The 27,934-nt window shown below is 38.6% G+C and overlaps 2 protein-coding genes across 2 annotated transcripts; both read right to left on the reverse strand.

Annotated features, from left to right (window-relative positions):
- Positions 1-97: 97 nt before the first annotated feature.
- Positions 98-7,260, reverse strand: LOC148046755 (vomeronasal type-2 receptor 26-like). Its single transcript, XM_087714928.1, has 5 exons — positions 6,970-7,260; positions 5,932-6,792; positions 4,666-4,893; positions 3,634-3,760; positions 98-999 (listed from the first exon to the last, which is right to left on the reverse strand). Exons 1-5 carry the CDS (start codon positions 7,258-7,260, stop codon positions 98-100), a joined length of 2,409 nt encoding a protein of 802 aa, XP_087571054.1.
- Positions 7,261-17,287: 10,027 nt separating this feature from the next.
- On the reverse strand, positions 17,288-27,149 carry LOC148046756 (vomeronasal type-2 receptor 26-like). The gene is made up of 7 exons (XM_087714929.1): positions 26,964-27,149; positions 26,310-26,449; positions 23,439-23,603; positions 22,843-23,137; positions 21,807-22,667; positions 20,323-20,550; positions 17,288-17,356 (listed from the first exon to the last, which is right to left on the reverse strand). Exons 1-7 carry the CDS (start codon positions 27,147-27,149, stop codon positions 17,288-17,290), a joined length of 1,944 nt encoding a protein of 647 aa, XP_087571055.1.
- Positions 27,150-27,934: the final 785 nt, after the last annotated feature.

A 27,934-nucleotide genomic window follows, 5' to 3' on the forward strand; every position in this document is an offset into this window, starting at 1 on the left:
TTCCTCATTTGGTTACCAGGCTTAGTGGAAAACATGGGATGTACTGTATATGTATCCTCTCAACTTTAAAACATAGTCAGAAAAAGACAAAAGGTTTTCAAACAATTCTTCTTATCAATTGTTCTCTGTTATTTAAACCAGGCCTAAATACAATAATATAACATTTGGGGAAGAAGATACATCCTAGAAGCATTACACTAGAACACAAAATAGAAAAGATCTCCACAGCCACCATAGCTTTTCCTCTGGTGCTCAGGTAGGTTGGCACAAAGGAGACCCACACACTGCAGAAAGCCAACATGCTGAAGGTGATGAACTTTGCTTCGTTAAAGGTGTCAGGCAGTTTACGAGCCTGGAAAGCCACAAGGAAGCTGGCAAATGAAAGGAGGCCCATATAGCTCAGGAGACAATAAAACATAACAACTGACCCCTCATTGCACTGTAGAACCATTTTTTCAGTGATTGAGTGCACATCTAATTCTGGGAATGGGGGAGACGTGGATAACCAAACAATACAGATGCTTACTTGGAATAGAGAACAGAGAAGGACAATAGAAACAGCTAGTCTTTTCCCCACCCATGTCCTCAACCGAGATCCTGGCTTGGTGGCCTTGAAGGCAAGAGAAACAAGGATGGTTTTGGCCAACACACAAGAGATAGACAATGAGAAGGTGAGTCCAAATGCAGACTGTCTGAGGAGACAGGTGACTCTTCCAGGTTGTCCAATGAAGAGCAAAGAGCAGAAGAAGCAAAGCAGAAGGGAGACGAGGAGAGTGTAGGTGAGATCCCGGTTGTTGGCTTTCACAATAGGACTGTCTTTGTGTTTAATAAATATTCCCAACACCCATATTGTAGTGAGGAAAAATAAAGTGGCAAGAGTGGTTAAAATGAGTCCTAAAGGTTCTTCATAAGACAAGAAGCTAATTGTTTTCATGATGCATCCATCTTTCCTCTGATTTGCATATTGATCATCAGGACATTGAAAGCAAGCAACAGCGTCTAAAAAGAAAAAAAATATCAACACAGGTTCATAAGAATGATAACTAATAACTTTCATATGGATCCCACACCCTGATGTTTATGCCTTTGTACCAAATATAGGATCTACAGTATGAAAATACATTTGAACTTCTCCCTATCTATATCTTGTGTGTTGTGATATTAAGTCAAATATTACTTTTATTATACACAAGAAAAATTGCAAACCACATGAAAATCCATTTTATCTTTATTTGCTTTCCTATAATAAGAAATGCTCCAATGAAGACTTGTGAATATCTGAAGTGATCATTTCCATATTCAAAATCATGTTGACTTTTTGAATATTGAATCATATTCACCTCATTTCAAAATATGGTACATAAATATTGAACAAATTTTTATAATATTTGAATACAATAAATGTATATAATATAGATAGATGATGATGATGATGATGATGGATGGATAGATGGATGGATGGATGGATGGATGGATGGATGGATGGATGGATGGATGGATAGATAGATAGATAGATAGATAGATAGATAGATAGATGATTAGCTAGACAGACAGACAGACAGACAGACAGACAGACACAGACAGACAGACAGACAGATAGATAGATAGATAGATTTATATATTTTATAAATACATTATATATACACACATTTATATAAATAAATACAATAAAATATAAGAAATAAAGTTGAATACAATAAATATTCAAGAAATTCAAAGTGAAAATGAAATATAATGTATCAAGGAGGAAACTGTAAAAAGATGAGTAATCAGTAATTACATATTTCAAGTGAAAACTGTAAAGGAAATAGGATTATCTGTTTCTGTAAGAGAAGTATATATCCCTTTTTATTTAATTTTTTTTTATTTTTGCTTTCCTTATATGATTTTTTAAATATTTCATTTCTTGTAATTACCCCCATTAAGAGAGCATTGGAATCAGTCAGCATTACAGATAAAATACATATTTAGATAATACACATCCAAGAAAGCTACACACTTTGAGGAAAATATGAAAAAGGATTTTTCAGTGAAACAAAATTGTGCAGAAATAGGTAAATAGGTAGGTAGGTAGATATGTAGTGACTGGATGGAAATGAAAAGAATTGGGTTTTAAAGTAGCAAGTGATTTAATCATATTCCTCATTATGTCTACAGGATTTTCATTATTGTTAAGAGAGATGTTTCATTAGTTTGTCCACTCTTCCTAAGAAATAAATATTCACATCCTTAAATTTCAGAAGTTCTTTTTTTCATTATTGCATTTCAAGCGTGTCCTTATTTAGTTGGTGCATTGTGGAGGTTTTTGGATTCCAGGAAAATACCAAATGTTTCAATTTAAATAACAAGAAATCTCTTCTGAAATCCTTCCTTCCTTCCTTCCTTCCTTCCTTCCTTCCTTCCTTCCTTCCTTCCCTCCCTCCCTCCCTCCCTCCCTCCCTCCCTCCAATACAATGACTAAAGTCATTGTATTATATGTAGTTTTTAAACTGTACAATCACTTATGTAATTTCTTATTATTCATACTTTTTAAAAAAATGTCTGAAATATTTTGTGTGTTTGTGTGTGTCCATGCCATATATTCTCTAAATTGCCAATGTTTCTGAATTTCCATTATGATGGTTGCTTGGTTATAAAGCTGAAAAAGTTCCAAGATTTATTTATTTGATTGATTGATTGATTGATTGATAGAAAGATTGTTGTGATTGTTGTTGAGTGGTCATCATCATCATGTGTTGTTCTATTGTGGGAACCTATAATTTTTCACATATTAATGAATTTGATTTCATTGTCCCATTCAGTTAAGAGAGATGCTTCATTAGTTTGCCCACTCTTCCGAAGAAATAAATATTCACATCCTTAAATTTCAGAAGTTCTTGTTTTCATTGTTGCATTTCAAGACTGTCCTTATTTAGTTTGCGCACTGTGGAGGTATTTGGATTCCAGAGAAGTACCAAATATTTCAATTTAAATAACAAGAAATAACTTCTGAAATCCTTCCTTCCTTCCTTCCTTCCTTCCTTCCCTCCCTCCCTCCCTCCCTCCCTCCAATACAATGACTATAGTCATTGTATTATAAGTAGTTTTTAAACTGTACAATCACATGCAATTTCTTATTATTCATGCTTTTTTTTTAAATGTCTGAAATATTTTTTGTGTGTCCATGTCCATATATTCTCAAAATTGCCAAAATGCCTGAATCTCCATTATGATGGTTGCTTGGTTATAAACCTGAAACAGTTCCAAGATTTATTTATTTATTTATTTATTTATTTATTTATTTATTTATTTATTTATTTATTTATTTATTTATTTATTTATTTATTTATTTATTTATCTATCTATCTATCTATCTATCTATCTATTTATCTATTTGATTGATTGATTGATTGATTGATTGATTGATTGATTGATTGATTGAAACATTGTGATTGTTGTTGAGTGGTCATCATCATCATGTGTATTTCTGTTGTGGGAACCTATAATTTTTCACATATTAATGAATTTGATTTCATTGTCCCATTCAGTTTCCAAGAAAACTCTTATCCATGCACAATCAGACAATTTAATTAGTTGAAAGGGTTCCCCAGAATAGACAGTATAACAAAAAAATCAAATGATTTGTAAACTTACCCATCTCTTTGGAGATTTTTCCCTCTGGGCAGGGAACACAATCATAACAGCAGAATTTTTTCCCTTCCTTCTTCCTTTTCTGATATCCATGGTAACAATATTCATTACACAGAGAAATGGGGTGCACCTATTTATTGAAATGTTGGAAGATTAGGATTTATTGTTTTCAAGAAAATTCAATTATTAAACTGAACATAGATTATGCTGTTACATTAAAAAGAAAAGTTCCATCTAAAGACTGTAAAACAAGAAATTGATTGGATTTGATGATCTATTTCAAAAACAATGAAATAAATTTCAATTTGCCTTCTGATTTTATTTTGTGAGCACGATTGATCTTGATTTCCAGTTTTTGTTTAATTAAATCCATATGAGAATTTCAACATATGTTTTATTAATTCAAACCATCCATTTGACCAGAAGTATTGAGTCAATCCATTCCAGGTATGAACACAGATTTGATAAAGTGATGGATTGAATCAATTAAGTTTAGAATAGAATAGAACAGAACAGAACAGAACAGAACAGAACAGAATAGAATAGAATAACAGAATTGGAAGAGACCTTGGATGTCTTCTAGTCCAACCCCCTGCTTAGCCAGTAAACCCTACACTGCTCAGAAAAATGATTATCCAATCTTTTCTGCAAAACTTCCAGTGTTGGAGCATTCAAAACACCTGGAGGCAAGTTATTCCACTGTTTAATTAATCAGGAAATTTATTCTTAGTTCTAAGTTGCTTCTCTCCTTGATTAGTTTTCGCCAATTGCTTCTTGTCCCACCCTCGGGTGCTTTCATTCAACCAAGGAAATATAGTCATTTAAATGCATTTATTTTCTGTCACATTTTCAGTTTACTGTTTAGGGGGAACTCTAATAATATGCCAGGCATTAGTGAAGTTAGTTTTCCACGTTTGAATGCCATTTTTTTTCCATTTGGCTCTTCCTCATGGTTTGCCTGGAAGGAGAACATTAAATTTCCAAGCCAAAAGAATCCACAGGTGAATGGTCATAAAAACTCTTTTGAAACCATACCTGGTTAAATGATCTATGCCAAACAATCATGTCTTCATTAATGACTAATTCCTCTCCTTTTGCAGCATCAGGATCCACTTTTCCAATCCTGTTTCTCTGGAAAGTGGAATTGGAAAAGGCAACTATGTTTATGATATCAAATCCACCTTCCATCTTTTTTTGATCATAAACAGTCAGCGTTTCTCCAATAGAATTGTTGAATTTCATGCCTCTGAGAAATTGGTGGAGCTATAGGATTCAGAATTATAAAAGAGGGAAAATAAAACAATAGAAATGTATGAGCAATTTCATCATAGTTGTACTATACTTTTGATGGAGAAACTCTGCAAATATGCAAAGTCCATTTCTCCAACCTCTTGAGAACCTGTTTGCTATCTTTTGCATATGGGAATAACAAGTTCTGATATTTAAGTTTGAACAATAGTCAAATGAAATATAAGGTGTATTGTAGCCTTCCATATCTTTTTGAACCCAGTCCTTCCTGTTGCCTAGGAAGAGACATACGAAAAACTAGAGAAGCAATTTCCAAATTTGTTTCCACCCATTTTTATTGTGTAATATTTTCACAGTTATCCAGCTGCTAAGGACATGATAAGTACTGAAGGATAATTGATTCAGCTAAGCAGCATTCCTCATCTATCTTCAGTAAAAGGTAAAATTACTAAAAAGACATAAAACTACACAGCTAGACCAGGATAAAGCAATAGATGCAATTTATATAGACTTCTGTAAAACCTTTGATTCAATGACAAGCTACTGTTAAAACTAATCCCTTATGGCATTTTCGGATCCCTGCACAAGTGGATAGCTGTGTTGCTGTCAAACAAGCAATAATTAGTTAAAATGAGGAGTGCCCTATCAAACCATGTCTCCTCTAATGTTTGAGGCTGTGCTGCCTCTTCTCTCTCCTGCAAAAAAATTCTGAAATGTGCTCCCTTCACCATAGTCCATCATATCAGCTATCTTTTACTTCTGCCATTTCCAACAATTACAGGGATGCAAATAGAGGGAGGCAAGTAAATATCATTAATAGACAAATGTTCAAATGTATTTTGGTATGGTAGTTGCCACTTCCCTGTCTGAATCATGTACCCTAACGTTGTACTTTACTATTTACTATTACAAATTATAATTTACTAATACAAATTATAATTTACTAATACAAATTATAATTTACTAATACAAATTATAATTTACTAATACAAATTATAATTTACTAATACAAATTACTATTTACTAATTACTATTTACTAATATACAAATCACCTGCCATGGTTGTGAATCTTGATATTCTGATGATTTATGTCCCAAAAAATGCCTGTGATTAGATCGAAGTGAGAAGAGAGCATGTAAAGTTTGAGCCAATATGTAGGCAGCATTATAGACACTATAGCTGTGCCCAGACATTTCCACCTCAAAAAGAGCCGCAGGAATGTCCCATAGCTTCTCCTCTCCGGTACATATGTGATTGTCCACTTCGGTCAAAGAAGAGGATGGTAATGAACAATCAAAGATTTGTTCCCAGAAAAGTGGGAAAAAACCATCTCCTGGAATCCAAGGAGGTTTTATGAACTTCAAGAATTCCTTGAACCCTGCAATTTCTTTGGAGTGAATTGTAAAGCAAATCGAACCATCAAAGAACTGCCGATCCCATTTTTTATTCATTCCTGTTAATAAATAATCTATCTGTGCTGTCATGATCCACACCTTTCCCAAGGAACTCTGCTCGTGTCCAGGATCAAGCAAAAAAATGATATTTGTTAACCATGCAAGGGTCAAAGATTCTCCAAAGATGACAAAGGTGTTGATCTTCTCATCAGTTATGTGATTGTATATATTGTGCCCTTTCTTAACCATCTCAACTAATTTATCCCAGTGGGTTAATAATGGAACTCTTTCCATAAAGGCAGAGCAGATGCCATGCTGGGGAAAAAGAGACTCCATGATCTGCAGAAAATGTTCTCCTTCAGGATTATCAATAGCAAAGATCCCGACCCAAATCCACCCAAAATGTTGAAGCAGTCGGATTATCCCAATGTACTGTGAAGACTCATTTGGGACCATGGAGTAATAGAAGGGAACCTCTGTGCTATAAGCATCTTGTGGGGTAAATGATCCGTATGTGAGCTAAAAGAAACACATATTATGGGAATATATCAGCATCTTTTTTCTGTATAATTTCTAATAAATTTGGTCAGATTGTTGATGTGTGTGGCTGTACCATAACCGTTTTTTAATAGAACCAGTTTATAAAAAAAAGAAAGGAGGAGGGAATTTTAATGCCTGTGTTTCCAAAAATCCTACCTGTGGAATCTTGTAAAACTTCACGACATTTGTGATATAGGAGGAAGTTCCAAAGCTGAGGCCTCCTATGATAGAGATGAGATTTCTCCTGGTGTCACATTTATAGTTGGGGACTAATCTCTCTGATCTGAAGAGCAGATCCATCGTGGTCCGATAGGTCATGATGGCATTGTAGTAGCTATCATGAATGTGGAAGCCAAGAGAGACATTGGACAAGATTTCTGGATTCTCATTGATCTCCTTCACAGCAAAGACCAAGGAAAGGACATGTTGGTAAAATTTTGTTAGCATGCTGAAAACGATATGAATTTACACATATCATTAAATATTTCCTGATTATTTTTCCTGAAACTTCAGAGAGTTACTTTACCCTATATGCATACAGAATTGGAGAATCACCAATTGAACCCTATTCTTAACTCTCCTACACTGAACTTGTGAGTCCCATTGGTGCAGATTGAATCAATGTGTAGCCAATATCCCTGAAAACACATTTTCCCACATAACAGAATGTTAGCATTGTAAAATAAAATAATCTACTTTTCTCTTTATTCATTGCAAATTCCTGCAGAGAGATAACACAAAGGTTGAATGCTAAGAATTGCTTACTCTGGATGTCCAAAATACTCCTGAGATGGATGCTGCTCAAATGAAACTTCATTAAATTGGTAGTTAGCCATGGATACCATCCCACCAATGACAAAGTCCCCTTTCTGGTACCATTCATTTGGAACAGGTATGGCTTCTCCTGGGTGACACGGCAGAGACTCCACTCTGAAGAGTGGAAATAGGAGAATGAAGAGCATTCTGCACATTAAATGGTCTCTAAGTATGGACCTTCCTCCAGCATCAGCTTCCCATGTTACTCTGCATACAATAGCCTCAATATTGCTGTCAAGAGCAAGGCTGAAGCCTGACTCTTAGCCCTGATTCTTATTGCATGTAGTGATAATCCTGAAAAAGGTCTCAATGACCATGTAGATTTCCAGCAACACAACTTAATTTGGGGCAGTTGAAATCACAAGACTTGTGTGTTCTTGCCTTCTACTCCCCAATGCCTATGGGACAGTCTTTTTCTATATTTTCTATTCTCTGCTGTCTTCTTCATTTGTTTACAGTTTTGATGAAGGGAGAATATTATCACCATTGGAATAATTTCATAGAGGAGATAATACACACACAGACACACACAAACATGTATGTATACATAATGTATACATATTTGTTTGTATATATACACATACATATACATATATTCATACATGTTTACAAACATATATACATACATCTTTACATACATATACATATACGCATATACACATATACACATATACACATATACACATATACACACATACAGACATACACACATACATACGTGTGTGTGTGTGTATGTATGTATGTATGTATGTATGTTTGTATGTATGTATGTATATATGCATACCATATTTTTTGGAATATAAGATCCAATAAGAGGTTGAATATCTGAGTGCATCTTATTGTTTGTTTTTGTTTTTTTGTTTTATTAGACATTTATAGGCCGCCCTTTTCCCTGAGGGGACTCAGGGCGGCTTACAGTCAAAAGGGAAGGGAGTGTCAGACAATACAAAAAGAAATGTGCACAAGGTAAATTAAATAGTAAAACTCAACATTCACTCAACATTCGGGAGGGGCAAAAGTAAACTTATCCCCAGGCCTGACGGGCTAGCCAGTTCTTGAGGGCTGTGCGGAAGGCCTGGACGGTGGTGAGGGTACGAATCTCCACGGGGAGATTGTTCCATAGTGTCGGAGCCGCAACAGAGAAGGCTCTCCTCCGAGTAGTCGCCAGTCGGCACTGACTGGCGGATGGAATACGGAGGAGGCCAACTCTATGCGATCTGATGGGACGCAGGGAGGTAATTGGCAGAAGGCGGTCTCTCAAATAGCCAGATCCACTACCATGGAGCGCTTTATAGGTGGTGAGTAGAACCTTGAAGTGCACCCGGAGATCGACAGGTAGCCAGTGCAGCTCACGGAGGATCGGTGTTATGCACCACGGTTCGCCCACAATCACTCGCGCGGCCGCATTCTGGACTAGCTGAAGTCTCCGGATGCTCTTCAAGGGCAGCCCCATGTAGAGCACATTACAGTATTCCAGCCTGGAGATCACAAGGGCTCGAGTGACTGTTGTGAGGGCCTCCCGATTCAGGTAGGGCCGCAACTGGCGCACCAGGCGAACCTGGGCAAATGCCCCCCTGGTCACAGCTGAGAGATGATGGTCAAAAGTCAGCTGTGGGTCCAGGAGGACTCCCAAGTTGCGGGCCCTTTCTGAGGGGTGTAAGTTTTGTCCCCCCAGCCTGAGTGATGGTATGTTGGTCAAATTTTTGGGAGGAAAACACAACAGCCACTCGGTCTTGTCTGGGTTGAGTATCAGCTTGTTTGCTCTCATCCAGTCTTTATACACTGAATACAGCAGCTTTTGCCTCTGAAACCTCACCCACTTCACCAAAAGGGCCATGTATAGCCTCTGGGATGCTTTTAGAGAGCTCCTGGGGGTTGGGGAGGGGAGAAATGAGCAAAAAATGGGACTGTTTTTGTGAAAAAACAGGACTTTTGCTGATTTTGCCCATACCCACAGGAGCACTCTGCAATGGATCATTTTTGGGAGGTTTGTAGAGTGCAAAAACTTTTTTTATTTGCCCCTTCAAAACCTTGGTGCGTCTTACACTTCAGTGCGTCTTATACTCCAAAAAATATGGTGTGTGTGTGTTTGTGTGTGTTTGTGTGTTTGTGTGTGTGTGTAAATATACAGGATACAGGCATATCCTTTCACACACACATATACATATATACATATACAGGACATAGTCATATACATATACACACACACACATATATGTATATATGCATACATACATGTCTATATACATACATGTATATACATACATATAAACACACATACATGTGTGTACATATATATGTTTCTGTACATGTGTGTGTGCATTTGTGCTAATAAATAAATAAAGGGGGACTAGTATATATCTATTTCAAGCTATTTAGCTCTCAGCACCTAGCCAAACCCTTATTGGGATTTGAACCTGGGCTGCTTTTACATATTATGCAGTTGTATTAGCCTCTGAGCCACAAGCTCTCCTCCCTTATCAGCTGAGCAAAGTAAATAATTAACATTCCCACAACATGAATAAACATGATGATACCAACTGCCTACCAGACATCTGGAAACCAGCCCCAGTCAACAAACAAGCCCCACCCACCACCTAAGCCATTACAACACAAAACAATAACGGACACAAAACCAGCACCAATAAGCACCAATCTATCAATCATGATGCAGCCACACATCCAATCAATCCACTTGCTGAAACAAAGCCAGCACTCCACCCACCACCACCAAGATTTATAGAAAGACGGGAGCAGAAATGACATTGGTTGCACTTTTGGATGATCTCTGGCACTGGTGCAATGGGGGTTGTCAGGGTTCCAAATAATACACCTGTTTGACTAGTAGTAGCAATTTAACAACCGGTTCACCCAGGGTCAGGTTTCATGTTGTAGAAGGCATGGGACATCCCCATCCTCTAGCTCCATTGCACATGTGGGAGGAGCATCCCATGACAGCCAATCTGACCCTGGGCAAACAAGTTGTTAAATTACCACCACCACCACCCAGCTATCAAAAGGGATCCTGGACAATGCACTGTGACCTTCTCATTCCATTGTGGCAGATGTTCCATTACCCATTTTTGCATTGCTGTGTAGTGTAGTGCCCAAGATTTGAAAGCAGGGTGGTGCTGGTAATTTAACAACCTGTTCATCTGAACCGATATGAACCGGCTGAATCCCATACCTGTTAAAACACCTCCTTGCACAATTGGTTCAGAAGACCATGAATGAAGAAGATTATCGGGATCCTTTCCAGACAGGATTCAGGCAAATATCGCTTCCAGATAAATTTGGATCAGCTTCTGCAGGTTAATGTAGTTGATTAGTTGTGTCACAATGTGACAAGGCCTAAATATTACAAATGGGACAATGTTCTATTCCCAAAATGCCCTGGGAAGCGATATTTGTAATCATTCGTTTTACACCATAAATACACTTTGTTTAAGTGTGTCCAGTGTTTGTTATGGTGAAACTTCAGTATTTTTTTAGCTATGAGATGAATTAAAGTTCCCCTCTGAACTTCCCCTCTATGTCACAAAGAGGTACTAAATTCAATATGTTTGTGTGTGTGCACGTATGTGTGCATATTTACTGTATAGGTTCATTACATTAATATGCATACATACATATACAAACACAAACATGTTTTTATATAGACAGACAGACAGATATACACAGTATATATACATACATGTATATGCATATGTATACCCTGTTTCCTTGAAAATAAGTCCTCCCTGGATAATAATCCCAAAGTTTCAAACTTTAATGGAATTTGTATGCCGCCCACTCCCTAGGGACTCTGGGCGGCTCACAAAAAGTAAAAACATTTAAAACATTTAAAATTACAGAATTAAAATCAACACAACATCCATTTCATCAAATGGGGCTGGAATAATCAACAGCCCCAGGCCTGCAGGAACAGCCAGGTCTTGGTTGCTTTACAGAAGGCCGGGAGAGTGGTGAGGGTCCGGATCTCAGCAGGTAGCTCCTTCCACAAGGCCAGTGCAGCTACAGAGAAGGACCTCCCTCGGGGAGCCACCAACCAGCATTGTCCGGTCGATGGCACCCGGTGGAGGCCCAACCTGTGTGATCTTATTGGTCGTTGGGAGGTAAATGGCAGGAGGCGGTCTAATAGGTAGCCAGGTCCAATACCAAGTAGGGCTCTAAAAGTAACGACTAGCACATTGAAGCGGATCCAGAGACCAATACGAAGCCAGTGCAGCTCACGGAGGATAAGTGTAACATGGGTGTACCTCGGTACACCCATTATCGCTCGTGCGGCTGCATAATGGACCAGCTGTAGTCTTCGGATACTCTTCAGGGGCAGCCTCATGTAGAGCGCGTTACAGTAATCAAGTCTTGAGGTTAGCCACTCGGTCTTGTCTGGATTGAGTGCAAGCTTGTTTGCTCCCATCCAGATTCTGACAGCCTCCACGCACTGGCACATCACTTCAACTACTTCACTGAGTTGGCACAGGGTGGACAGATACAATTGTGTATCATCCGCATATTGATGATATTTAATCCTGTGCCGGCGTATGATCTCACCCAGCAGCTTCATCTAGATATTGAACAGGAGGGGGGACAGGACCGAACCCTGCGGCACCCCATATTTGAGGGGCCTAGGGGTCGATCTCTGTCCCCCAACCAACACTGACTGCGACCTGTCTGAGAGGTAGGAGGAGAACCACCCTAGGACGGTGCCTCCCACTCCCACCTTCCGTAACCATCGCAGAAGGATACCATGGTCAATGGTATCGAAGGCCGCTGAGAGGTCAAGAAGCACCAGGATAGAGAATGACCTCTATCCCTGGCTCACCAGAGATCATCGGTCAGCACGACCAAAGCAGTTTCGGTGCCGTAACCAGGCCTGAAACCCGACTGAAAGGGATCCAGATAATCTGTTTCATCCAAGGTCCGTCGGAATTGAAAGGCCACCACCTTCTCAACAACCTTCCCCACGAATGGGCGGTTGGAGACTGGAAGATAGTTGTTCAAAATGGCTGGATCCAGAGAAAGTTTTTTGAGGAGGGGTCTCACCACCGCATCTTTTAGGGGGTGCGGGAAGGATCCCTCCTGAAGAGAGGTGTTAATAATCCCCTGGAGCAAACCACGCGTCACCTCCCTGCTGGCCGAGACCAGCCAGGAAGGACACGGATCCAGTAAACAGGTGGAGGCACTCACCACTCCCATGGCCTTGTCTACTTCCTCAGGAGCGATAAGTTGAAACTCATTCCATAAAATCCGATCAGGACCTTCCCCCTGCACCTCGGCTGGTACCGTCCAAGTGGAGTCCAGGTCCGTCCGAATCCGAGTGATTTTATCCGACAGAAACTGGGCAAATTCCTCAGCTCTACCCTGTAGAGGTTTGTCCGCATCCCTCCCTTTCAAGAGGGAGCGGGCTATCCTAAACAGGGCGGCAGGGCGCAATTCTGCGGATGCGATAAGAGCAGAAATATGTGCACATTTTGCCACCCGTATCGCCATTAGATAAGTCCTAACAAAGGCTCTTAATTGTGTTCGGTCAGATTCAGAGTTACTAGCCCTCCATCATCGCTGTAGGCGTCTATTTTGGTGCTTCATCTCCCGGAGTTCCTTGGTAAACCAAAGAGCCCTCCTGGATCCACTGCTGCGGAGAGGCCGTAAAGGAGCGATCCGGTTCAGAGCCTCTGCCGCCGCTGCTTGTATTCCAAGCAGCGACCAAGGACTCTGCCGGACTGTGGGCCAGAGATTCAGGTTTCTTCCCAAGTGCCGTCTGAAATCCCATAGGGTCCATCAGGCGCCTGGACGGAGCCACCTCATCGGTTCCAACTCCCTACAGTGGGGGTTTCCGGAAGTCAAGCCTCACCAGGAAGTGATCTGACCATGACAGGGGCAAGATCTTAATGCCCCTCAACCCAATTGAGCTTTTGAGCTGATGCACTAAAATAAGACCTTCCCCCAAAATAACCTCACCGTCTCCAGTACCCTAAAATAATTAGATGTCCCTGAAAATAAGGCCAAGCACTTATTTGGGGGGCCAAAAGAAAATAAGACCCTGTTTTATTTTCAGGAAAGCATGCTATGTACTGTATATGTACCCTCTCAACTTTAAAACATGGTCAAAAAATGTTTTTAAACAATTCTTCTCAGTTCAACGTCGCTTCTCCCCTTGATTAGTTTCCCCCCATTGCTTCTTGTTCTACCCTCAGGTGCCTTGGAGAATAGTGTGACTCCTTCTTCTTTGTGGCAACCCCTGAGATATTGGAAGACTGCTATCATGTCTCCCCTAGTCCTTCTTTCCATTAAACTAGACATACCCAGTTCCTGCAACCGTTCTTCATATGTTTTAGTCTCCAGTCCCCTAATCATCCTGGTTGCTCTTCTCTGTACTCTTTCCATAGTCTCAACCTTTTCTTTTTACATCGTGGTGACCAAAACTGGATGCTGTATTCCAAGTGTGGCCTTACCAAATTAACACTTCACGTGAACTTGATTCTATCCCTCTGTTTATGCAGCCTAGAACTGTGTTGGCTTTTTTGGCAGCTGCTGCACACGCCTGGCTCCTATTTAAATGGTTGTCCACTGGGACTCCAAGATCCCACTCCCAGTTACTACTCTTAAGCAAGATACTACCTATACTGTACCTGTGCATTTGGTTTTTCCCCCCACTTGGAGAGGAACTCGACTCTTTTGGTTCTATCTGCTGTAATTGACCCTGAAAAAAAGGAGGAAAACCTTCCCAACACCATGCCACCCACCACCATTTCTCTGAGCTGCTCCAGAGGACATGATCAATAGTACTGAAAGTCACCAAGACATCAAGGGTCAACCCTGAAGCTGGTCTGGCTGTGGCTATTTTATTTTCTGTAGCCTTTTCTATAGGGATTTTTCTTTGTAAGGCTGCAGGCTTGACACTCCCTGGAGCTCTTGTGTGTGTGTGTGCGTGGGGGGGGGTAATTACAGATACTGGGGCTTTGTAGCAAAAAAAAATGTTTTCTTATGAGCCAAGGACATTCCATCTGCTGGTTAGCCAGAGGAGGAGGAGAAAATTAACCAGGCAACCAGCCAGCACCCAGATTGGACAACGTGACTTATTGTTTGGGAGAAGAGGAAACTTTCAATTTTTAATGAGGTGGAAAATGCGAGAATTCTCAGAGTTGGAATTCCACCAATCTGTGCCAAGATGATATCTCCAAATAAAACTGTTCTCCGAGGAATCAACCTGCCTCAGAGTTCTGTTTGCAATAAGTGTTGTCAGGTTCCGTTCAGGGAAAGGAAACAAACAAGATGACTAAGCAGGCAGTTCATGGTAAATGTAATCGTTAAAAGCCTCTTCCGGTACTTCCAACAAACACACAGTGCAAAATATGAGCGAATGAAAGTCAAGCCTGTAATTCCTCCACCATTTCAACCCTCCTGTGTCCTGCCTTTCCTGTGGCCCACCTCCTATGTGCATGCAATGCACCCAAAATACTCCAATGATGTGACGGACCATGCTGGTTTACATTGCCTTGCATTTGCTTGTGCCATTCCACATGAAAGTCACGGCAGAATCTTGATGTCCTTCAAACTATTCGTGCAGCAGGGAAACACGTGTGGCACAGCAGCAATCCAAGTGATGAAACGCCCCAGTCACGAATCTCCGCACCAATGGAATGACAGCCCGGATCCGCTGAGAGCACTGGAAATGACAGGTGTAATCCAGAACCCTAACAAAGCCCATTTCACCAATTCCAGAGATAATCCAAAAGTGCAACCAATGTCCTTTCTATCCAATACCTGGGCCTGATTCCTAAGTGAAATCGATCCAGATAATCTGCTTTATCCACGGCCATCCGAGCCAGTTATACAACCAAAGCTCAAAGGTTTTTCCCTTTGAAAGAACCAATATTTTCTACCTAAAAGAGCCTATGACAGTTTTTACAATTGTAACATCCATTGAGATCCCCTTTTTAACCTCTTCTGCTATGATAAAAGTTTTAATATTCTCAAGTACTAAATTCACCTACCTATGTGAATACACACCATAAAATGAATTGCATGGTAATTAAGACATGAATTTAAATTTAAAATTTTCTATTTCAGATAAGCTAAAAAAAAACTCTGTTTGTTCAAATAGCCCCAATTCTCAATATACTGCAAAATGTTTATGTAAAGCTTTTATTACTATTGATTCACATATGAAATATATGTACTTTTTTCTTTTTCAGTTTTGTTTTGTTTACGTCTTTTTTGTTTCTATTTTCCCCTTGTATTTTATAATATGATAAACTAATCACATTTGAAAACCAGAACCTTTCCACTTAATTTCATTACTCATAAACAGTGTGAAATTGTGGGATGTAGTAGTTCTTCAGCCTTAACATTTGGATCATTTTCAATATCATAAAATTAGTTTTATTGGTCTTGTAAATACTATGGGGGAAAGAACCACTTGAATGGGATATATTAGAGCAATGGTTCTCAACCTTCCTAATGCCACGGACCTTCAATACAGTTCCTCATGTTGTGGTGACCCCCAACCATAAGATTATTTTACGTTTTCCATATTTTTTCAAAATATGTGTTTTCCAATGGTCTTAGGTGACCGCTGGGAAAGGGAAAGGGTTGTTCAATCCCCAAAGGGGTCATGACCCACAGTTTGAGAACCACAGTAATAGAGTGAATGAATTAAAAATTCTCCTTTTCAATTTTTCAAGTTTTGTCTTCATTTGCACTAGAGGTGTCAATAGAGAATACAGAATACAGAATAATAGAGTTAGAAGGGACCATGGAGGTCTTCTCGTCCAACTCCCTGCTCAAGCAGGAGACCCTATACCCCTGATGGAAAAAGGTATTCAAACATTTTTTCTTATCAATTGTTCCCTGTTGTTTAACCCAGGCCTAAATACTATAATATAGCACTTGGGGAAGAAGATACATCCTAGAAGCACTGCACTAGAGCACAAGATAGAGAAGATCTCCACAGCTACCATGGCTTTTCCTCTGGTGCTCAGGTAGGTTGGCACAAAGGAGACCCACACACTGCAGAAAGCCAACATGCTGAAGGTGATGAACTTGGCTTCATTAAAGGTGTCAGGCAGTTTACGAGCCTGGAAAGCCACAATGAAGCTGGCAAATGAAAGGAGGGCCATATAGCTCAGGAGACAATAAAACATAACAACTGACCCCTCATTACATTGGAGAACCATTTTTTCAGTGATTGAGTGCACATCTAATTCTGGGAATGGGGGAGATGTGGATAACCAAACAATACAGATGCTTGCTTGGAATAGAGAGCAGAGAAGGACAATAGAAACAGATAGTCTTTTCCCCACCCATGTCCTCAACCGAGATCCTGGCTTGGTGGCCTTGAAGGCAAGAGAAACAAGGATGGTTTTGGCCAACACACAAGAGATGGACAATGAGAAGGTGAGTCCAAATGAAGACTGTCTGAGGAGACAGGTGACTCTTCCAGGTTGTCCTATGAAGAGCAAAGAGCAGAAGAAGCAAAGCAGAAGGGAGATGAGGAGAGTGTAGGTGAGATCTCGGTTGTTGGCTTTCACAATAGGACTGTCTTTGTGTTTAATAAATATTCCCAACACCCATATTGTAGTGAGGAAAAATAAAGTGGCAACAGTGGTTAAAGTGAGTCCTAAAGGTTCGTCATAAGACAAGAAGCTAATTGTTTTCATGATGCATCCATCTTTCTTCTGGTTTGCATATTGATCATCACGACATTGAAAGCAAGCAACAGCATCTAAAGAAAAAAAAATCAACACAGATTCAATAGGAGGAATGCTCCAGTGAAGGTTATGAATATCAAAAGGGATCATTTTCAAATTTAAAACCATTTAGATTTATTGAATATGGTATCATATTGACCTCATTTCAAAATCTGATACATAAGTATTCAACAAATATTCATAATATTTGAAAACAATAAATGTATATACGGTAGATAAATAGATGGATAGATTTCTATGTTTTATAAATACATTGTGTTTGTCTGAGTGTAGGTATATATATATGTGTGTGTGTTTGTGTGTATGTGTGTGTTTGTGTGTTATAGAACTAAATAAACACAATAAATAAAGTTGAATACAATAAATATTCCACAAATTCAAAGTGAAAATGAAAGATAATGTATGAAGGATGAAATTGTAAAAAGATGAGTTATTACGTATTTCAAGTGAAAACTATAATGGAAATAGGATTATCTGTTTCTGTAAGAGTATATATCCCTTTTTATTTAATATTGTTATTTTTGCTTACTTTCTTTCTTTTAACAATTCATTTCTCATTTTTACCCCCATAAAAAGAATATTGGAATCAATCAGCATTATATATATCATACATATTTAGATAATACACATCCAAAAGAGCTACACACTTTTAGAAATATGAATAAGTGTTTTTCAATGAAACAAAATTGCACAGAAATAGGTAAATTGGCAGGTAGGTAGATAGGTAGTGACTGGATGGAAATGAAAAAGATTTAAATTTTAAAGTAGCAAGTGATTTAATCATATTTCTCATTATGCCTACAGGATTCTCATTGTTAAGAGATATGTTTCATTAGTTTGTCAACTCTTCCTAAGAAATAAATATTCACTTCCATAAATGTCATAAATTGTTTTCATTATGGTATTTCAAGAGTATCCTTATTTAGTTGGTGCACTCTGGAGTTTTTTCGATTCCATAGTAATACCAAATGTTTCAGTGTAAATAACAAGATGTCACTTCTGAATCCTTCCTTCCTTCCTTCCTTCCTTCCTTCCTTCCTTCCTTCCTTCCTTCCTTCCTTCCTTCCTTCCTTTCCAGTCACTGTATTATATGTAATTTTTAAATTGTAGAATCACTTTTATTGTTTTTTCTCATTTTCAATCTTAAAAAGAAATCTCTGAAATAATTATTTTTGTCTATTCATCTATACATTCTCTACATTGCCAATGTTTCTGAATCTCCACTATGATGATTGCTTGGTTATAAAGCTGAAGCCATTCCAAGATTGATTTCTTTCTTTCTTTCTTTCTTTCTTTCTTTCTTTCTTTCTTTCTTTCTTTCTTTCTTTCTATATTTATTTATTTATTAATTATTTAAGACATTGTTGTGTGGTTATTATCATCACCTATAATTCCATTGTTGGGGCCTATAATTTTTCACGTATTAATGAATTTGATTTCATTGTCCCATTCAGTTTCCAAGGAAATGCTCATCCATGCACAATCAGACAATTTAATTAGTTGAAAGGGTTCCCCACAATAGACAGTATAACAATAAAATTAAATGATTTGTAAACTTACCCATCTCTTTGGAGATTTTTCCCTCTGGGCAGGGAATACAATCATAACAGCAGAATTTTTTTCCTTCCTTCTTCCTTTTCTGATATCCACCATGACAATGTTCATTACACAGAGAAATGGGAAGCACCTAGTTATCAATATTAAAATATTAGAATATGAAAATTTATTGTTTTCAAAAAAATTCAGTTGTTACATTGAAGATAAAATATGCTGTTCCGTTAAAAAGAAAAGTTCCATCTAAATGTGTAAAAGAAGAAATTGATTGGACTTGATGATTTATATCAAAAGCAACGAAGTACAATTCAATTTGCCCTCTGATTTTATTTTGTGACCATAATTGATCTGGATTTCCAGTTTTTGTTTAATTAAATCCATATGAGAATTTCAATATATAATTTATTAATTCAAGATATCCATTTGACCAGAAGTTTTGAGTCAGTCCATCACAGGTTTGGGTTGGGTTGGCATGGCTTGGTGGACATGGTAGGGGAAGGATACTGCATTCCCTCCCCACTCCAGGGGAAGATTCCTGCAAAATCCCCATTTCCTCCCAATCAGCTGGGACTCTTGAGGCAGAGAATAGATGGGGCGGGGCCAGTCAGAGGTGGTGTTTGCCAGTTCTCTGAACTACACAAAATTTCTACTATCAGTTCTTCAGAATTCGTCAGAACCTGCTGAATTTCACCCCTGGTTTGAACACACAGATTTCATAAAGCTTCACTCAACTAGGGAAACATAGTCCCTTAAAAGCACTTTTTCTTTCTCATTTACATTGCAATATAGTGCACAATACCAGATATTGTTATCTTTTAATAATTAAAGAGAAAAAAACCATTTCTTAATTTGGTTTTTATTCTTGGGTTACCCAGGAGAATAAAAGTAAATTTGCCAATCTAATAAATCCATATGTGATGTTTCATTATTTCAATTCATCCATTTGTTCATACAGATTGAGTCAATCAAATTTAAAATAGAATAGAATAAAAGAGTTGGAAGGGACCTTGGAGGTCTTCTAATCCAACCTCCAGCTTAGGCAGGAAACCCTACACCACTTCAGACAATTGGTTATCCAACATCTTCTTAAAAATTTCCAGTGTTGGAACAGTTACAATTTATGGAGGCAAGTTGTTCCACTGATTAATTGTTCTAACTGCCATGAAATTTCTCATCAGTTCTATGTTGCTTCTCTCCTTGATTAGTTTCAAGCCATTGCTTCTTGTTCTACCCTCAGGTGCCTTGGAGAATAGCTTGACTCCCTCTTCTTTGTGACAGCAAATTTGCTTTAAATCACATCAAAGTTTCATTCAACCAAGGAAATACAGTCATTTAAATGCATTTATTTTCTGACACATTTTCATTTTACTGTTTTCCAAGCCAAAAGGATTACAGAATGGTCATAAAAATTCTATTGAAACCATACCTGGTTAAATGATCTATGCCAAACAATCATATCTTCATTAATGACTAATTCCTCTCCTTTTGCAGCATCAGGATCCACTTGTCCAATCCTGTGTCTCTGGAAAGTGGAATTGGGAAAGGCAACTATGTTTACGATATCAAATCCACCTTCCATCTTCTTTTGATCATAAAATGTCAAGATGTGTCCAAGAGAATTGTTGAATTTCATGCCTCTAAGAAATAGGTGGAGCTATATAATTGGGAATGATAAAACAGGTAAATAAAACAATAAAAATAGTTCCTATCAGCCATCTCCTCCCACTTATGACCATAGGACTGTAACTTTGCTGCTTGTGTCCTTACAATTAATATTGGTAGTTTCCTGATTGCTTATATGTATCCTATGATCATCAATAAATGTTTTACCTGATGATTCTTGATGAATGTATATAGCATTTTTATATACACTGAGAGCATATGCACCAAATACAAATTCCTTGGGTCCAATTACATTTGGCCAGTAAAGAATTCTATGAAATGTACAAACAATTTTGTCATAGTTGCACTATAGTTTTGAGGGAGAAACTCTGCAAACATACAAAGTCCATTTCTCCAGCCTTTTGAGAACCTGTTTATTCTCTTGTGCATACTGGGATAAGAAGATCATATATTTGAGATATCCCACCCACTTTTCATTGCATAACATTTTCACAGTTATACGGCTGCTAAGGACATAATAAGTACTCAAAATTGGATAATTGGCTCAGCTAAGCAGCATTCCTCAACTATTTTCAGTAAAAATTAAAATTATTTGGAATTTGGAAACCAGGATTTGGTTGTTAGTTGACTTAAGCTTTAGTCCTTTCAACTGAAAATTTCCTGAAGATCATCAAGTCATACAACATATTACAGTGACGGAAATGAAATGATGCAATTTGTTCAAATCCATGTTGTAGTTGCTTTTCCCCCTATTTGGATTGTGCATCACAAGTTTACTAGGGTCGGGAAATAAAATGGAAAACATATCACTGTGAAGGTTAAGCCCAAAAATGACATATAAAATTTTTACCAAATATCAAGTTTTTAATTTGCTTACACAATGTAAGCAAAATCTTCCTATATTTAATTCTTACTATTCACATCCTAATGGAAATACCCTGAGAGATTCTAGATAACTCTTTCCTACTGTCTCCTCTTCCTCTGTCTCCTCTGAAGTTTGAGACTGTGCTGCCTCTTCTCTCCCCTGCAAACAATTTCTGAAATGTGCTCCCTTCTTCCAAGAAAATTGCCACTTCACCATAGTCCATTATATCAGCTCACTTTTACATTTGCCATTTAGAAGAATTACAGGCATGGAAATAGAGGTTTGCAAATAAATATCATCAATAGAAAAAAAATATTCAAATCCATTTTAGTGCTGTAGTTGCACTTCCCTGTCAGAACTACATACCCCAAGTTTGTACTTTGCTATTGTCTCATACAAAATGCTTGCAGCACACTAATCACCTGCCATGGCTGTGATTCTTCATATTCTGACAATTTATGCCTCAAAAAATGCCTGTGATTAGATCGAAGTGAGAAGAGAGCATGTAAAGCTTGAGCCAATATATAGACAGCATTATAGACACTATAGCTGTGCCCAGATATCTCCACCTCAAAAAGAGTCCCTGGAATATCACATAGCTTCTCCTCTCCAGTGCATATGTGATTGTCCACTTCGGTCAAAGAAGGGGATGGTAATGAACAATCAAAGACTTGTTCCCAGAAAAGTGGGAAAAAACCATCTCCTGGAATCCAAGGAGGTTTTATGAACTTCAAGAATTCCTTGAACCCTGGAATTTCTTTGGAGTGAATGGTAAAGCAAATGGAACCATCAAAGAAACGCCGATCCCATTTTTTATTCATTCCTGTTAATAAATAATCCATCTGGGCAGTCATGATACACACCTTTCCCAAGGAACTCTGCGGAAGTCCAGGATCAAACCAAAAAATTATATTTGTTAACCATGCAATGGTCAAAGATTCTCCACAGATGACAAAGGAGTTGAGCTTCTCATTGATTATGTGTTTGTAAATATTTTCCACTTTCTTCATCATCTCAAAAATTTTACCCCAGTAGGTTAATAATGGAATTCTTTCCATACAAGCAGAGCAGATGCCATGCTGGGAAAAAAGGGACTCCATGATCTGCAGAAAATGTTCTCCTTCAGGGTTATCAATAGCAAAGAGCCCGACCCAAATCCACCCAAAATGTTGAAGCAGTCGGATTATCCCAATGTACTGTGAAGACTCATTTGGGACCATGGAGTAATAGAAGGGAACCTCTGTGCTGTAAGCATCTTGTGGGGTAAATGAGCCATATGTGAGCTAAAAGAAACACATATTATGGAAATATATCAGTATCTTTTTTCTTCATATTTTCCAACAAATTTTGTCAGATTGTTGAGGTGTGTGGCTGTAACCATTTTTTAATAGACCCAGTTTGGGAAAAAAGAAAGAAGGAAGGAGGGAATTTTAATGCCTGTGTTTCCAAAAATCCTACCTGTGGAATCTTGTAAAACTTCACGAGATCTGTGATATAGGAAGACGTTCCCAAGCTGAGGCCTCCTATGATAGAGATGAGATTTCTCCTGGTGTCACATTTATAGTTGGGGACTAATCTCTGATCTGATCTGAAGAGCAGATCCATTGTGGTCCGATAGGTCATGATGGCATTGTAGTAGCTATCGTGAATGTAGAAGCCAAGAGTGACATTGGACAAGATTTCTGGATTCTCATTGATCTCCTTCACAGCAAAGACCAAGGAAAGGACATGTTGGTAAAATTTTGTTAGCACGCTGAAAACGGGATGAATTTACACATATCATTAAATATTTCCTGATTATTTTTCCTGGAACTTCAGAGAGTTGCTTTACCCCATATGCATGCACAATTGGAGAATGACCAATCCAACTCTATTCTTAACTCTCCTGCACTGAACTTTTGATTCCCATTGTTCCAGATTGAATCAAAGTGTAGCCAACATCCCTGAAAACACATTGTCCCACATAACAGAATGTTCTCATTGTGAAATAAAATAATCTCTTTATTCATTGCAAATAGAGATAACACAAAGGTTGAATGCTAAGAATTGCTTACTCTGGATGTCCAAAATACTCCTGAGAAGGATGCTGCTCAAATGAAACTTCATTAAATTGATAGTTAGCCATGGATACCATCCCACCGATGACAAAGTCCCCTTGCTGGTACCATTCATTTGGAACAGGTATGGCTTCTCCTGGGTGACACGGCAGAGACTCCACTCTGAAGAGTGGAAATAGGAGAATGAAGAGCATTCTGCACATTAAATGCTCTCTAAGTATGGACCTTCCTCAAGCAGCAGCTTCCCATGTTACTCTGCTTACAATAGCCTCAATATTGCTGTCAAGAGCAAGGCTGAAGCCTGACTCTTAGCCCTGATTCTTATTGCATGTAGTGATAATCCTGAAAAAGGTCTCAATGGCCATGTAGAGTTCCAGTAACACAACTTAATTTGGGGCAGTTGAAATCACAAGACTTGTGTGTTCTTGCCTTCTACTCCCCAGTGCCCATGGGACAGTCTTTTTCTATATTTTCTATTCTCTGATGTCTTCTTCATTTGTTTACAGTTTTGATGACTGGAGAATATTATCATCATTGGAATAATTTCAGTGGGGAGTTCATTCTCTCTCTCTCTCTCTCTCTCTCTCTCTCTCTCTCTCTCTCTCTCTCTCTCTCTCTCTCTCTCTCTCTTGCTCTCTCTTGCTCTCTCGCTCTCGCTCTCTCTTTCTCCTCCCTCCCTCCCCCTCTCCCTCTCTCTCTCTCTCTCTTTGTGTGAGTATATGTATCAATATGTACCATATTTTTTCAGAGTATAAGACACATCTTTTTCCCTCAAAAAAGAGACTGAAAATCTGGGTACATCTTATACACTGAATACAGCATTTCTGCCTCCCAAAACCCCTATGGAACGATCTCCCCGTGGAGATTCGTACCCTCACCACCCTACAGACCTTCCGCGCAGCCCTCAAGACCTGTCTATCCCATCAGGCCTGGGGATAAAGATCGTAATCTGTCCCCACCCGAATGATGAATGTTGTGTTTTATTTTTTACTTGCACTGTTTTCGTGTTTAGTGTTTTATTGCCTTGTATCCCCTTCCCTATAAATTGTAAGCCGCCCTGAGTCCCCTCAGGGAAAAGGGCGGCCTATAAATAATAAACTCATAAACTCATAAACCCCACCCCCCTTTCACCAAAGTGGCCCTGCATAGCTTGTAGGAGGCTTTCAGGGAGCTTTTGGGGGATGGGGAGGGCAGAAATGAGCAAAAATGGGCTGATGTTTGATCAATTTTACCCCCCCCCCAGCCCCAAGAGCACTTTGTAAGCTTCCTAAATGTTATCCATGTCCTTTTTTGGCAAAAAATCCTGCTCATTTTTGTGAAAAATGGACCGTTTTTACTCGTTATTGCCCCCCCTCCCAAGGAGCACTCTATCAGCCTCCAAAGGGCTATTCATGCCCTTTTTTAAAAAAAAAATGGGCCCGTTTTTGTGAAAAACGGCATTTTTGGTCGGTTTGCAGAGTGCAAAAACTTTTTTTAAACTTGCCTCTTCCAAACCTTAGTGCGTCTTATACTCTGAAAAATATGGTGTGTGTATGTTTATGTGTGTTTGTTTGTTTGTGTATGCTTGTATGTGTATGTTTGTGTATGCACGCACAGAGAGTACATATTCATACATACACAAACACACACAAATATATATGTTTAATTTAGTATCTCTTTGTGACATAGAAATAAGTTCAGAGGGGAACTTCAATTCATCTGATTGGTACACTTTGAGCATTAAATCCGGTCAGTTCCCACTTTTCAGCTAAAAAGTATTTTTTATATTCATGCAAGATTCACCATAAGAAACACTGGACTTTTTTGGAATTTGTAGTAATCCAGCCAACACACAAGCAAATAATTCAGCAGGATTTATTATATAGAAGAAACGTCTTTATATACAAGAATATAAAACATGATGCATGTATACCATACCCATGCAGCTCTTGCAACATGATAGAGAGAAGAAGTTCTCTCAAGGAAGTACTCTCAAGCAAAGACAAACTTACTCTCACAGCACAGAACAGTTAAGGTAAGCCACACCCAGGCACCAAGATGTCTCACATGGTTCATACAACAAATCCTGTGTCTCAGTCACCAAACATTTTCAATTGGCTGACTTGTTGCTATGGATATTTTGTCCTCACCCAAATTGTTGTGAAAATATGTTTCAATTTAAACCTCTTCTCTAACTTATTAGCAAATTCTTTTACCTGTGACAGATTATTTGCAATGAGACAAAGATCCTCTAATGTTAATAATTGACAATCCCCACCTTGTAACTTTCCAGTATATATAATGCAACCATCAGCTTTGCAACTCTTGAACCCAAGACCCTTCAATGCTGTATCTAAACAGATATTTCAATTCCTGGCTGACTGCTTCCAGCCCATAAATGGCCCTGTTCTATTTATACACAGTGTTGAGCCTTTTGCTTTCATAGTCTGGTTTGAACCATGTAAATTTATTGCTCTAATTCTGCATTGAGTAATGCTGGGGTTATATCAAAATGCCAAATTTTATGGTCAGGTGCTGCTGGTAACACTGGTGACAACCTTATGCTATCACTCTTTACCATAGGTGTGAATACCTCATCATAGGGCACATTTTTCTTTTGTGAAAACCCTTGTGCCACTAATTTTGCCTTATACTGGACCTCGTTGTTGGGTAGTACTTTCTTTTTCTACACCCATTTAAATCCTACTGCTTTGCAACCCCGTGGCAAAGTCATAGAGGGGAACACTTTACGTTCATCCATGGATTCCATTTCTTTGTCCATGACTTCATTCCACTTTACTTGCTCAACTTTGGGGTAGTGCCAATACTTCCTTATAGTTCCTTGGCTCATACCACATATTGCATACTTTTACTTTACTAGCAGAATACCTATCAGGTGGAATCCCTTTGTTCCATTGCTCTGATCTGTGTGGCATTGCCTGCTCCTGTGTTTCAAAAATCTCTTGCTTCATATCTGAGTCATCATCTCCTCTTGACTCCTTTTTGTGTCCCTTTTCAGCTTCTCCTCCCTGAACACTGACACCGTAAGTGAGTTAGTGTCACTAAGTGGATCACGGTAACTAATTGGATCATTCCAAAAATTGTCATCAATTATGTTCCAATTTTGCTCTGAGAAGCTAGTAGACCTGGAAATCATGATTCTTTTGCTCCCATCGCTAAAGGGATAGCTCATAAACCTGAGCTTTCTAGCCTTTGGTTGACCCTTTCTTCTGATTGTTTTTGGAATATGCACCCATGCATTGCTTCCAAACACCCTTAAATGTTCCAGAGATGGCTTTCTCCCATATAGCACAGCACATGGAGTATCATTAATAGATGAACTCCACAACCTATTGATTAAATAATTGGCAGTCAACATGGCTTCACCCCAATATAACCTGCTCAGACCAGAATCCTCCAGCAGGTAGTTCTTCATTGTTTATGCACACTAAACCTTTCGCCCCGTAACACATAAAGATTATCCTGTTTTATGCCCTGTGCACATACACTCCCATTTCTTTTTATGAGACATCTCCCATTTACAAATGTGGTCTCAAACCCTTGTTTTTCTAGGCTGGAGACACTCAATAAATTATGCTCCATTTCAGGCACACATAATATGTTATTAAACTTTTCCTCCAGACATGGAATCAGCACATTGCCTTTTCCTATGACTTTAGCCTTCTGGCCATTTGCCAAAGCTGCAGCACCTCCTCCAGCTAGACACATTCCGAAAAACAGTTTTGAATTATTAACAATTGTTTGACTGGCCCCACTATCTATTAACCATTTGTCTCTGCTATTACAGTAGCTAAATTTTGCAACAGCAACTTGTCCATCTGTTGTTTTTTCTTTGTTGTAAACAGACTTTTTTTAAAGGAGTCTTATCACCACAGATGAAATGCCATCATTGTTCCCGTTTTTTCTTCTTAGAAATTCTTTGCTGGATTGTAATCTGGTCTCTTCTGGTCTCTGCAGACATCCTGTCTGTTGCTTTTCTCTCTCTGCTCCTTGTGCCCCTACCTCAGGAATTTCTCCTCATGGCTTGCTTCTTCTAAAATGGTGTTTGTTTCCTTCAGAAATCAGAATCTGATCCACATCTATCTAGGAGGGATTTGTAGTCCATGCAGTGCAATTAATTTGAGTGGATTGACACCCGGTGCCTGCTTTCAGAATACATCTATCCCATTGTTTGTCCATGAGGCAGTTACTGGATTCCCTTCAATTTGCAAGATATCAACCTGAACGTTACCTTGACTCTAAATGACATAGGCCAAAATGTGACATCCCATAGGTTCAAGAAAATATATTATAATAAACTGGGGATTATAATGGCTACAACATGCTTATTAAACAAATTGTTCACTCAACACTAAAACAAAATGAATTTGGGTACGAATTAATTATTTTCGACAGAATGGAATGGAATAGAATAGAATAGAATAGAATGCAGAATGTAGAATGTAGAATGTAGAATAGAATATAGACGAATGGAATGGAATAGGCTAATCAAG

Source organism: Thamnophis sirtalis, unplaced genomic scaffold (genome assembly GCF_051295495.1).
Source record: "Thamnophis sirtalis isolate CommonGarterSnake01/CBP01778 unplaced genomic scaffold, rThaSir2_p1.2 scaffold_4, whole genome shotgun sequence".
NCBI lineage: Eukaryota > Metazoa > Chordata > Lepidosauria > Squamata > Natricidae > Thamnophis > Thamnophis sirtalis.

Bases quoted from the DNA above. Each gene is read 5' to 3' on its own strand.
- LOC148046755 (XM_087714928.1), bottom strand. From the start codon at position 7,260: ATGCTAACAAAATTTTACCAACATGTCCTTTCCTTGGTCTTTGCTGTG. The intron at 6,793-6,969 runs GTAGGATTTTTG...TGTTTCTTTTAG, and splicing joins AGTTTTACAAGATTCCACAG to CTCACATACGGATCATTTAC. The intron at 4,894-5,931 runs GTGATTTGTATA...TGAATCCTATAG, and splicing joins AAGATTCACAACCATGGCAG to CTCCACCAATTTCTCAGAGG.
- LOC148046756 (XM_087714929.1), bottom strand. From the start codon at position 27,149: ATGTGTCTAGCTGGAGGAGGTGCTGCAGCTTTGGCAAATGGCCAGAAG. The intron at 23,604-26,309 runs GTATTCTGCTAG...TCCACTCTTCAG, and splicing joins AAAGGGATTCCACCTGATAG to AGTGGAGTCTCTGCCGTGTC. The intron at 22,668-22,842 runs GTAGGATTTTTG...TGTTTCTTTTAG, and splicing joins AGTTTTACAAGATTCCACAG to CTCACATATGGCTCATTTAC.